At 36.1% G+C, this 13229-nt stretch overlaps 1 protein-coding gene across 1 annotated transcript; it reads left to right on the top strand.

Annotated features, from left to right (window-relative positions):
• Nucleotides 1–10598: 10598 nt before the first annotated feature.
• LOC111907030 (transcription factor bHLH112) lies at nucleotides 10599–12978 on the top strand. The gene is made up of 7 exons (XM_023902824.3): nucleotides 10599–10914; nucleotides 11076–11559; nucleotides 11657–11767; nucleotides 11879–11944; nucleotides 12048–12113; nucleotides 12199–12249; nucleotides 12358–12978. The coding sequence occupies exons 1-7, from the start codon at nucleotides 10661–10663 to the stop codon at nucleotides 12508–12510; spliced, it is 1185 nt and encodes a 394-aa protein (XP_023758592.1). The 5' UTR covers nucleotides 10599–10660; the 3' UTR covers nucleotides 12511–12978.
• The last annotated feature ends 251 nt before the right edge of the window (nucleotides 12979–13229 follow it).

Below are 13229 nucleotides of genomic sequence, written 5' to 3' on the forward strand. Positions count from 1 at the left end.
ACAAAATACATATACAGTTTAAATCGAATAAAACATGTATATTTTTTTCATCCAGCATCGATATCAAGAACACAGATAATATGCACACATAACATGTAATTTTTATTAAATACTTCATATCTATGTGTAAGATGAAAGTAACTATGCACTCACTTGACTAGTTAGTGGTTACTAACTATTTTCGTAATCGTCGTTATATCACACTTTTTTTTATTTATGACTCCTTGCTCGAAAGTTTTGAACTCTAATTTCAAAATTTATGTCCCTTTTTAATATTGTTTATATCTTTGGCTATTATCGTTTTGTATCATAAGAATTGCTCAAATGATACCTCTATTTATGTCAAGAATTTTTGAATCTCTTGTACAATATCAAAAGATTAGTCACCCACAAAAATTACACGTATAACTTCAATTAATTAGATGTGTACGGACATACTTGAAAGCAATGTTTTAAAAACCGGTTTTTTAGTTGAACCGGTCGGGTGACGTTTTTCGGTTCAACCGGATGGTCAAACCGGTTTTATATTTTTATATGTTTTTAATTATCTTGCATACATTGATTACAAAACTTGTCATTTTTTTAGTATTACAAACCTAAATAGAATGCTAACATATACAAACAATCATTATAAAAGTCAAAATCAAGTAAAGAAGCCCAAAACAAACACAAAAATCCAATAATGTCCGGTTCAACCCGGTCCATTCCGGTTCAATTCAGCCGGTTGAACCGGTTTTTTACCAAAACCGACCGGTTCAATCCGGTCAGGAAATCATTATAAAACCGGTCCAAATCGAACCGCCCTCACCTTTGGTTCCCAGTTCGACCGGTTCAACCGGCCGGTTCGAACCGGTTTTTAAAACACTGCTTGAAAGGTTAACACGTATTATTCTTATCTTGACTCTAAATTAGAAGGTGTACTATTTCTTCTCTTTTATCAACGTATCGTTGACATTTCTTATATTTCTTAGATCATATGTACGTTGGTTTGCAATTTACAAATCAATTATAGTTACATTTATGGTCCCTCAGTTATTCTTGCATTAACACATTATATCATTCATGTTACACTATAGCCCCTTAACTATTTATTAATAAAATCATTATACCCTTTATAATAAAATCTTATCTAAATCATTTATAAACAATAAGTAACATCGTAAATAGTACCCAGTCAATTATTATCGAATGGGTATAACGGAAAAATTATCGTTTCACTACTTGGGTTCACTCTTAAATGTATTTAGACCAAATACATCTTATAAAATATAATTTGTAATTTTAGGTTCATTACAACTTTCGTTAAGATTATTAATCCTAAATAATCTTTTTAATTTAAACGTTTTGTTTTAGTCATATTTATTAAGTTTAAAATAATTTTTTTTTCACACAAATATTATATTCACATAATATTTGTCAAATATCCACGCATATAACATATGCTCGAATAATTATCTTTCACTTATTCTTAAAATGTTACAATCGTCGACCGACGTAAATTCATATTTTATAATTACACCAAGGAGAAAACACGAGCGTTACACAACTTTTGTTTGTGATCGCCAAATTTTAGATGACCCTTTGATTTTGAACGAGGTTATGTCTTGGTGTAAAGCTAAGGAAAAAAATGACTATGAGTTTTAGGGTAGATTTTGAGAAAGCGTATGACTTGGTATGCTGGGACTTTCTTGATGACATACTCGAGAGGCTAGGTTTTGGTGTGCAGTGGAGAGGATGGATATAGGGTTGTTTGAACTCTTCTACAGGTTGTAACGTCCCAAATTCTAGAATGAATTTTTTTATTTTAAAAAGAATAAACACCCATTTTTATAAAGTTACATTACAGTCAACCATTTGTTCATAAACTATAATTCAAAATCAGAGTTATGAGCAGAACAATGCGGAATCTCGATTCACAAACGCATTGATATGTATGTGCACAGTCCCCCCTTCGCCATCCTGTAAGTATCTAAAAAACATGTAATCCACAATTATAAGTCAAAGCTTAGTGAGTTCCCCTAAAACACCACACACAAAAATACACATATTATGCATGCACACTAGGCCTACAACACAGGGATGGACCGCCTCCTGAGCCTACAATGCAAATCTAGACTGCTCCTGAGCCTACATCATATAGCTGGACCGCTCCCGGGTATGTTGTTCTACAACACAAAGCAATACCGCCTCAACCAAACAAAATTATACTGAGCCTAAAAAATAAAGTTGGATCACTCCCGAGCTTGCAACATATCGTTGGACCACTCCCGGATACGTTAGACTGTAACACAAAGCATTACCGCCTCAACCTAACCACCTTATCATGAGCCTACAACATAAAGATGAACCGCTCCCGAGCTTGCAATATATAGTCGGACTGCTCCAGAGTATGTTGGCTTACAGCACAAATTAGTACTGCCTCAACCCAACCACACTATGTCGCCATATGCACAAAAAAAATAACAAGCACGCACACGTAATCATAGTAGATTTACTAGTCTAACATATCAATACAACATAACAACATCCTACACACAAGGACATATATTGCAATACAAAGTATAGTGGGAAAATTCACCTTACATGTAGCACCTGGTTCCTAATATGTGAAATTTATCTATGTGTTTTGCATTTTAGCCTTGGACTCGGCGAGTTGTAGGCCCGACTCGCCGAGTAGAGACAAGATATGGAACACGTTTAAGTTGGCGACTCGGCGAGTCCATATTCTGGACTCGGCGAGTCCCCGCTGTCTGGTGAGACCCTAAATTCCAAGGGTTTGCACCCTATTTAAACCAACCTTATGTGCCCCAACCTCGCCCCCTTCACCCTCAGAGCTCCCTATATCGTCCAACCCTTGTTCCTTGTGAGATTGAAGTGCTTTGGTGTGTTTTCTTGAAGGTTTTGAGAGAAAAGAAGAGTAGATCAAGAAGAGAAGAAGGAGGCCAGACATCTTGGTGTTATTTCAGTGATTCCCTTGAGGTATAACTCAGTTTCCCTCTGTTTCCATGCTTATAGTCCCTTATAGCTCCATTAAAGTCCTTCTTGAGTCATTTCCAAGCTTGGGTATGATTTAGGGTCTGTAATAAGTTGATTAACCTTTAGATCTAGGCATGATTGAGCTCCAGGAGCTCGGATCTACTGCCTTTATGGAGCCATATTGCATGAAAGCCCTAGATCTACTCTTTTAGTGCATTTTGAGCCCTAAAACCTTCATTGGTGTTTATTTACACGTAAAGTTGGAAACTTTACGTGTTAATCAGTCCCTAGAAACCCAGATCTATGTATGGCATAAGCTGGATTCAAGCGAAATCGAGTATATAGTACTTGCATGTGAAAGACTCGGCGAGTCGTTCATCGAACTCGGCAAGTCGAGTTGCGAGTCCCCGAGTTTTCCCCCTTTTAGTGTTTGCGGAGTGGAATAGTGACTCATGGGGTGTGACTCAGCGAGTCGGAAGCCAGACTCACCCATGAAGGAACTCGGCGAGTCAATGCCCTGACTCGGCAAGTTCAAGGCAATCTTTTTGCCTCAAGAACAGACTCGGCGAGTTGTTCATACAACTCGGCGAGTCTCAGCATAGCATGTTCTTCGAATGAAGATGAACTCGACGAGTTGTTCATACAACTCGGCGAGTAGGATGAAGGACTATTGGACTTTGGGTTAAAAGGAAAACTCGTTGAGTCAATGCCTAACTCGACGAGTAGAGACGGGATTTTGGTCTATCAAATGAATAGGGACTCGGCGAGTTGGCAAGCCAACTCGGCGAGTCGGGTCAACTGGAAGTTGACTTTGACTTTGACTCTTGGTTTGGTTAGGGGTAAATGGTCATTTTACCCTGAGGCCGGTTAGCAGTATTTGACTGAGTATTTTGTGGGAATTATAGCCCGAGGATTTCCGGGGCAACAGCAACAGAAGACGGTCAGTTCCCACGAAGATCAGCAGCTACTTTGAGGTGAGTTACCTTCCAGTAGCGGTGGGTCTACGGCCACAACGCCGGCCCACTAGTAGGAGTTATATGTTAGGTGATTGTCTTTGTGACATCATCTAGGTTTACTACTACCTGATATGTTATATGCTGGCATGATATGTATATGTGATAGTAGTAGAGTTCGGTTGTTAGGACCGAAGGGTAGGTCAGACACCCCAGATATGTCTGACAGTATATGATGATATGTTTATATGCTGGCATGATATGTTATATGTGATAGTGGTAGTAGGAGGGTAATAGTCCCCAAGTTCGGTCGTTAGGACTGAAGGGAGATCGGATATGTATGATAATATGCATGGTAAAGATATATGTGATAGTAGCAGTAGAGGGTGAAATAGTCCCCGAGGATCGGTTGTTAGGACCGATGGGTAGTCAGCACCCCAGAATGGCTTGACATGGGTAGTGAGCACCCCAGAATGGCTTGACACGGGTAGGTCGGCACCCCAGAATGGCCGTACCGGGTAGATCGAGCACCCCAGAATTGCCCGACAGTATGTATGATATGTGATTGTATGGTATGTGGTATGATAGGGGAACTCACTAAGCTTCTTGCTTATAGTTTTCAGTTTTGGTTTCAGGTACCTCTTCTTCGAAGGGGAAGGAGCTGGCACGATAGCGGCACATCACATACATGCTTCGTATTCCGCACTATGAGATCTTCCTGGGGATTTGTACTCTGACATTATTATGTTTTATAAAATGGTTTCCAGCCACATAACATCTTTTATGAAATGATATGATCAGTGAATGTTTTATCTCTAATGTTTTGCAAAGTGTATATTTTAAAAATGAAATTTTTGGCTCGTATTTTTGGGATGTTACATTGCAGTTTAGTAGATAACAACATAGCTCTCACAAATCCAAAAAATCTAGTGCTACATGACACATATACAACAATTAGGGACCAAACCTTAAACTACAGCCTAAAACCCTCAAATTTACCAAAAGCCAAACTTAGTCAAAAAGTCAATGGTCAAAGTCAACAGCCAAAAGTCAACTCATCTGGCCACCACGTCATGTCCAAGCATCTTTCACGTCGTGACAGACTTAGAATAAAATAGTGTGGTGAGTATATGGTCAAGTCGTAGGAATTGCTCCTGGACAGCTTAGTGCATTAAGCTCTTAATCCTTCAAGCAACTCTCTAGAAGGCCTTATTACACTCCAAACATCATAAAAATTGTTGCTTTTTAGGAATGCATACCCAGTGCATGTCCGGAGCTTAAGCTAGGTCAAAATGGAGAAAACGAAGTCACAACCTCATGTAAGGATTCAAAACTCAATCATTCTTCAGATCTAAAACATGTGATCACAAAAGGACATCAGGGATCCATAAATTTGCTAACTTTATGGATTTTAACAACACTAACTAACCAAAAAAAATGAAGAACAAGAAAAAGAACTATAGATCTAGAAACATGAAGCATAAAGGATGGAATTTGAAGACTCACTAGGGTCCAAAAGGTGAGATAGAAGGCTGAGAAGGAGCTTGCTTGTTAGATCTTTTCACAAAGGATGCCTTCTTCTTATTATTATCACCAAAAATTATCACAAAACTTCAGAATCACAACAATGGAGACTAAGGGTGTTTATAGATCAGAAAGGAGGTGATGAAGTCCGAGGATGTGCAAACCATAGCCCTTACTTTCCTTAAATAGGGCTTAAGACCAGGAAAATTAGGGTTTCGCAAACAGGTGACACTCAAAAAGAGATGCACGTTCTCATCGGGCACTGCTACGCCTTGGCCAACAAGGTTTTTCCCAAAACCTTACCTTTGATCTCAATAAGCCCTCAACCAATCTATTCTGGAAAATGGTTATTTTATATCTCTCCCCCACTTAAGCGGTTATTTTATACATATACCACGTAAGCCATGCATACTAACATATAAGGATGTTATGGGCTCCCCCAGGGTCTTATACCTTCATGTCATGGGCCCCCCATGGTCCTTACCTAGGAATGCCATTGGCTCACCCACATGGTCTTATATCCAATTGCCACGGGCTTCCCCCGGTGTCTTCCATGCAATAACATACATAATCAACTAGCATATCATATATCACAGAAGTGTCTATCATACTACATAACACATACATAAACATATAAGGATGTTTTGGGCTTCCCACATGGTCTTATACCATCATGCCATGGGCTCCCCACTAGGTCTTTACCTAGGAATGTCATAGGCTCCCCCACATGGTCTTATATCCAACTGCCACGGGCTCCCCCCGGGATCTTCCATGCAAATATCATATAATCACTAGCATACCACTTAGCACAAAGCTAACTATCATACCATATATCTCTACTACGGTTAGTGTACCACATAACATAAAATGAGTCGGCCTTGGTACCTTAGACCCGTTGGTATGGTAAGAAGACTCACCTTGTCTGCTGAATCCGAAATTTGCTCTCCTAACAGTCCGTAACCACCTGTGCTAAACAATAATAACATTACTCAAGGTTAGGACTGAACACAATCCAATTGAAGAGTCCAAACTCCAAGTCCTCTCTCAATGGCCCAAAAGTCTTCCTTTTCTATTGGGCCCAAAGTCCATGTCTAATTATCATTAATGGGCCTCATGGCCCAACCATAGAAACCATGGCCCAATACAGATAAGTTGGCCAACCAATCCAAAGCATGACCAGGCCCAATGACTAATCAAGGTCCAGAAGCTTACAAGACCAAATCCATATGTTGTGCGTATGCCTAGCGTAAAGAGAGATCTAAGCGATAGGTAAGCAAGGTATGAACTTTATACCTCCAGAAGCTCCTAAGATGATGTAGATTCTGGATCTAGAAGTTCCACCACGTCCAAGACTTGCACCACAAGATCTTCTTCTTGAAAACACACCAAAAGTGGCTCCTTTTTGTTATTTCAAGCTCAAAATCACCTTTAATGGCTATTTAGGGTTTCTAGGGGCGTTTAAAGGCAATGTGGCTGATAAAAGAGAGGGTCCAAAGGCCATAAATGGGTTTAAATAGGGAACAAGTCAAAATATTAGGGTTTTGGTCATAGGCCAGGTACGCCCCGCATACCTCCTCGTATGCCCTGCATACGAGGCTCAGATGACTGATGATATGCGCCTCAGTACGCTAAGCGTACTTGTATGTATGCCCAACATACAAGGGGTCCTCCTTGCCAACAACAATTCATCAAAAGCTTAAGAAAAGAGTTACCGTAATTCGGATATTACATTAGTCTCCAAATAAAAAGGTTGACTTTCAATGGAACCACCTTGCTCTAAACTGTAGCTTTATCTGTAGCCTCCAAAATGTTTGAATCAAATTCTTTCCTTAAAGATTTAACTGAAAATATACCATCACCCTCAAGCTGCCATCTCCAGTTACCGCTATCTTCACTTTGCTGGAACAAGGTATAAATATTCAAATACATGCCTTCCGGCACCTTCCCCATGCCGCAAATCATGGCCCAAATAGTGGGTTTATGTCATGGTTGTAAAAAACAGCCTAAGTTGCCGAATAATCGGTACCATTGAAGTTGTCGAACAAAGAACACCCAAGAAGAAAAGAAATAGAAACATCATCTGTTGTTGTCTTCATTTTCAACCTCAAGCTTCGTCCTCATCTCTTTCACCTTCCACTGCTTCTCCATAGTCGTACGGTGCTCATTCATTGTCACCTGCTCAACTATTGTGCTCAATCGATGACGACGACTACTCTGGAAAAATTTTCAAAATCGTATCTTGTTATCTGTTATTGGTCTCGGATTTACAGAGGGGATCAGATTGTTACTTGGGTGAAATATCAAGGTACGTAATGTTTGCTTGATCTCAGATTTTTATGTTTTCTTGATCTTGGTTAATTACATTTCTATCTATTATCGATTTTTAATGTCCGCTTGATCATAGTTTTCAATTATCTGCAGGTTATGTGCTTTTAGTTCGCTATCAAGAACTATGTCGTGTTCATTCAATTGGGTTGGGAGAGTACACACTGCTTTGATATTCGTGGAAGTACAAACACCCGATTTTGAGTGTACAAATGGATAATTTTGATCGATATGAATTATGTGGTTCTTATGGTGTTTGTGACATTCGTGATAGTCAAGCTTCTAACTAGCATGCCAAGTGTTTGTGTAAATGCATGAGAGAAGAAATTTACAAATTGAAAAGAAAAATAAATTATGTATTACATATTTATTATTTGTTAACTTGTTTACTTATATTCTTAGCATTAATGTAATATTTATTAATTTCTAATAATTTTTTTTAATAATTAATGGTCCCCGATTAATCCTCCCATTAATCTCCGCCTAGCCGATTAATCCCTTGACCCCCAGTCCATCGATTAGCCTACGTCGATCGATTTCTACAACCTTGGTTTATGTTGACCTTGCGTGTTTGCATAGAGACCACCACTACTACCATATAAAGGCCATATAACTTCCCTCCAAAGATAGTTGAGGCTAGTTTTAAATCTCTACCACCACTTAGTTAATAAATCTAGATTAAAGCCTTTAAGGCTTCTAATTTCCATATCGCCCTTATCCTTGGTATTTAAGGTACTCTTCCACGATATCCACGTAATCTTCTTCATATCACAGTGATCACCCCAAAATAAATGGTTTTTGATGCTTTCAAGTTTGCAAAGGATTTTTTATGGAACTCTATAAATAGAAAAGCAATTTGAGCCGAGAGACCCCAAGACTGCCTTACATAAAGTCAACCTACCCTTGAAAGACATGTTGCGAGCTTTCCATTCTGATAATTTGCCCTGGAATCTATCCACAATTAGCAGCCAACTAGAGGTTACCTCCTCCTATTGTTATACCCATGTATTTAAAAGGAAGAGAGCTTCCTTTACACTTCAGCAGTCAGCCATATTTGAAATTTCCAAATAATTCACCCCGACACCAAGCACCTTGCATTTTTTATCAGGTCAATTTTGAGACCTTAGGAAATATAGAAGCATGTAAGCATTCTCATAAGGTTTCTGGCGTTTTGTAAAGACCATTCACCGATGTAAATGGCGGCATCTGCATATTGAAAAATGGATAGGGTTGGCCCATCCCTAGGTAAGTTCACGCCCTTAAAAACTCCTTTCTCCAAAGCTTCCACCATTGCAACACGAAGCCCTTCTGCTGCTATGATGAAAAGGAAATGGGATAGGGGGTCCCCTTCCCTTACCCCTTTCTCCATGTGAAATTCTTTCACAGGTACTCCGTTAACTAAGATAGAAACTTTTGATGTGGAAAGTAGAGCCCGAACCCAAGATCTCCACGTATCCCTGAATCCCATCTGTCGCATCACATCATCTAAGTAGTTCCAATACCGAAATTTCGAAAGATAAAAAATCTACCATAATAAATTAAAATAATTTTGCCAAAAATGTCATCTTCTCATTACATTTGACACATGTTATTTTCTAAGATTTTTTGATTTTCTTTTTTCTATTTGTCATTTCCTTATGTTTTTCATTTTCTTAAAATTTAAAATTCACTTTTTAGTAAGAGTTTATATATGATAGATACATTAATTCTATTAATCTTGAGAATAAATGCTCTAGTCATTTCTTTGCTTAGTAAATGTTTATATATGGTAGCTACTTAATACACATTATAAGGGATTAGCATTAAGCATTATTTAAGTCATCTTATTCAGGTAAATGTCTTTTATTTCAATATAAATTTATATTTACCTATATATGCGTATATTTTTTTTTTATATTTTTCTAAATATACTATAATACTTTTTTAAAATGTTATATGACAATTAAGTAGTATATATATTTTTTTATTTTATGCGTGTAATAAATATAGAAACAATGAATAAAATGTAAATTTATATATTACTAAACGCAAGTCATATAAAATGTGTAGTAATTAACAATATTTTGTATAGCTACACATTTAATAATTTCTCCATTTTAATAATTGAACTTTTAAAATTTGATAGCATTTTTTCACCATAATTTTATATTAAGATTTATTATTGTTTTAAAGATAAAAACATAATATGAATTCAAATAACTCTAAAGACAAACACAAACATATAAAATTATATTTAGATAAAAGAAATTCAATGTTATATCCACCATGTTAATATGTTAATAATTTTTTTATTAGTATACATTCAACTATCTAATTGTTATCATTTCGTTTGTATTTATTTTAAAATTTTACTTTTAAAAAACAGTTTATTGTTTATACCTAAATTTTCAACATCATTTTTTAAAGTATGTTAATATTTTTTATTAGTATATATTGAATTACTTATTTTATTTATGATTATATCTTTTTTATTTATGTAAAAGTATTACCGTAAAAAATACTTAATGTTTACTAATTTATATTAAATTTTTATTTTTAATAAAAATGTATATTAGGCTGAAATTTTTTATATAAATATTAATAAAATCTTGAAATTTCATATAAAAAATCAATTTATTTTTGACTTAGCTTGTCACTTTGTAAATTGTCAACCAGATTCAGTAGTTTACATCCTCCGTACATTCCCTGATGTTTCACATATATATATATATATATATATATATATATATATATATATATATATATATATATATATATATATATATATATATATATATATATATATATATATATATATATATATAACATGACTAACTTTCCTTCCAAGTGTTTAATTGTACAACAGAAGAACGAGAGAGAAATCTTGGTGGATAAATTTACATATGGCAGAAGAATTTCAGGGGGAGGTCTGCGGCGGAAGCTGGTGGAGTTCACCAAGAACCACCACCTTCATCGGCTCATCATATATGAGCAATTATGGAGGGTGCTGGCCGCAAAGTGATATAATGAACATGAAAACAAGGTCAACTGACGAGTCTTCAGGTGGTCGAACCACCACTATCTCGCCGGATTCAGCCTTTCAGATGATGGGTTCGCCACCGTCTACAACCACCAATTGGAATCAAGCTTTATTAGTGTAAGCATACGATAGCTTTTGGTTATCTTTTACTTTGTTTTTTCAATTATTGGTTCAACTTTAAATTCCACTCACTCTATGAAATGGACCATAGACTTCTTTTGTAATTATATGAAGCAGAAAAAGAATCTGATGATCACTCCATTGAAAATTTTCATTAGTAATGGAAGAAGTGAAGAGAGTTACAGTCAAACCCTACCAGAAATCATGAACAACCTACCGTCCGGCGGCCACGATTCATCAAATTTCGGTATGGACGAACAACAGCCTTCAAACTTTATCACAAGCTCCGGCGATAGCAACGGAAATTTGGGTGGTACTTCATATGGTTACCCATCAAGTTTACTTCAAACTTTATTCCATAACACTTCACCACCGCCGCCGGCAGCTCCGTCGCAGCAACCCCTTTACGATTTTCAATCGAATTTAGATGATTATAATTCGGTTTCAAGCATGCCCGGATTCTCTTCTTCTGTAAAGTCAAAACAACAGGCTCTTGGAGGTTTACACTTAGCCAACAAGACCCCCTTCTGGAACGCCTCAACGTTAGATTTAAACCATAATCGTGCAGGATTTTTCACTTCAACGCAGTCTCCGTTTCTCTCATCGACATATGAAGAGAAACCCATTTTCCCTAACAACAAGGTAACGAAAAAGATAACTTTTTTTTTACTTGCATACACTCATGCACACATCAAGATTAGGGTTTCATCAACAACTTCGTTTTAAATGCTCAATTTAGTCTCAAAATGAACAAATTCGGGATTTGGGATCATCTGTAAAGAAAAGCTCCGGTGAACCTACATTCAAGCGACCTCGTCTTGAAACACCATCACCATTGCCAACGTTTAAGGTATACATTGCTTAATTTTTAATGGAATTTTCATTAAATCTTTTAAAGAATTTAGTTGAATACCCATAAATACATAGTTACAAACCCTAATTAAGGGTGTCGTTTTTTCAGGTTCGAAAAGAGAAGCTAGGGGATCGAGTAACTGCGCTCCAACAACTAGTTTCACCTTTCGGAAAGGTATTCATGATCTTAATGTTCTTTTCGACATTATTAATTCCGTTCAAATATTCAATCTTTTTATATAGCTTATATGGTGATCAATTAAATTTAAAACTTACAGACTGATACAGCATCGGTTCTCCATGAAGCAATCGAGTACATTAAGCTCCTTCACGATCAAGTCAATGTATGTTTATATTGGTATAAATTAATTTCTAAATATAATATCTTATAATACATCATGTTTATTTGTTTCATTACATATACTTCAGGTTCTAAGTGCTCCCTATATGAAAAATGGCGCTACTATGCAACGTCAACAAGTAAGATACGCAGACACATAGCTGATTTGTTAGAATCTTTAGTTCGTTTTTTTTTCAAAAGTTAATTATAACGTAAATCGTTTACACTAGCTTAAATCTCATCTACAGATTCACGACAAAGTTAAAACCATTATGGAAGATAAACAACAAGACTTAAGGAGCCGTGGACTTTGCCTTGTGCCAGTATCGAGTACCTTCCCAGTTACTACTGAAGCCGCAACCGATTACTGGACATCAAGCTTCGGTACCACATTCAGATAGAGGTGACGAAAAAGTCAAAAATACTCAAACCCTCAAAAACTGATTTCTTTGTAAACATAACACAAGTTCATGCCCCATTGGTTTGTTTTTCACAAAAAAAAAAAAAAAAGGTTAAGTTCTTAAGCTTTTTTGTTATTTTGATTAAAACAAATTAATCAAAATAGCTAGAAAGCTTGAAATTTATATTTATATTTATATATAATATACTTTAGAGAGAAATATGAGCCACATATTGGAGTAGTGTAGTAGAAGTACAATGAAGAAAAGTTAGAAAAGGAAAGGAAAAAAAAGGAGGATATTAAAAAAGAAGCTACAAAGTGACTCTTGAAGGAAGGACAACCAATGCCAGTTTGATGTAGGGTTAGCAAATGATTAGGTTTCTATATAAAGAAAGAGAATATGTTTTTTTGTTCTAATTTCAGTTGTGTTTTTTAATATTTATTAATAACATGCTTTGTGTTAGCTTAATTATTGCAACTTTTAGATGTTAATTATCTTGTGAGTTTTTTGTTTCTATTCAAAAATTTTTGATAGGAAGTCGTAAAAAGTAGTAAAGTATTGTCAAATGTTTAAATGCATATATACATCATATATAATTTGCTCCATAAAATGTTGATCCAAAGACTAATTAAAAAAAACCATACCCACGTTGATGAAGTTAATTCGCATGTATGGTTATTGATGTATATAAATAGGTAATTCACAAGATATTATTTAAT

The sequence above is a fragment of the Lactuca sativa genome, chromosome 7 (genome assembly GCF_002870075.4).
Source record: "Lactuca sativa cultivar Salinas chromosome 7, Lsat_Salinas_v11, whole genome shotgun sequence".
NCBI classification, from domain to species: domain Eukaryota; kingdom Viridiplantae; phylum Streptophyta; class Magnoliopsida; order Asterales; family Asteraceae; genus Lactuca; species Lactuca sativa.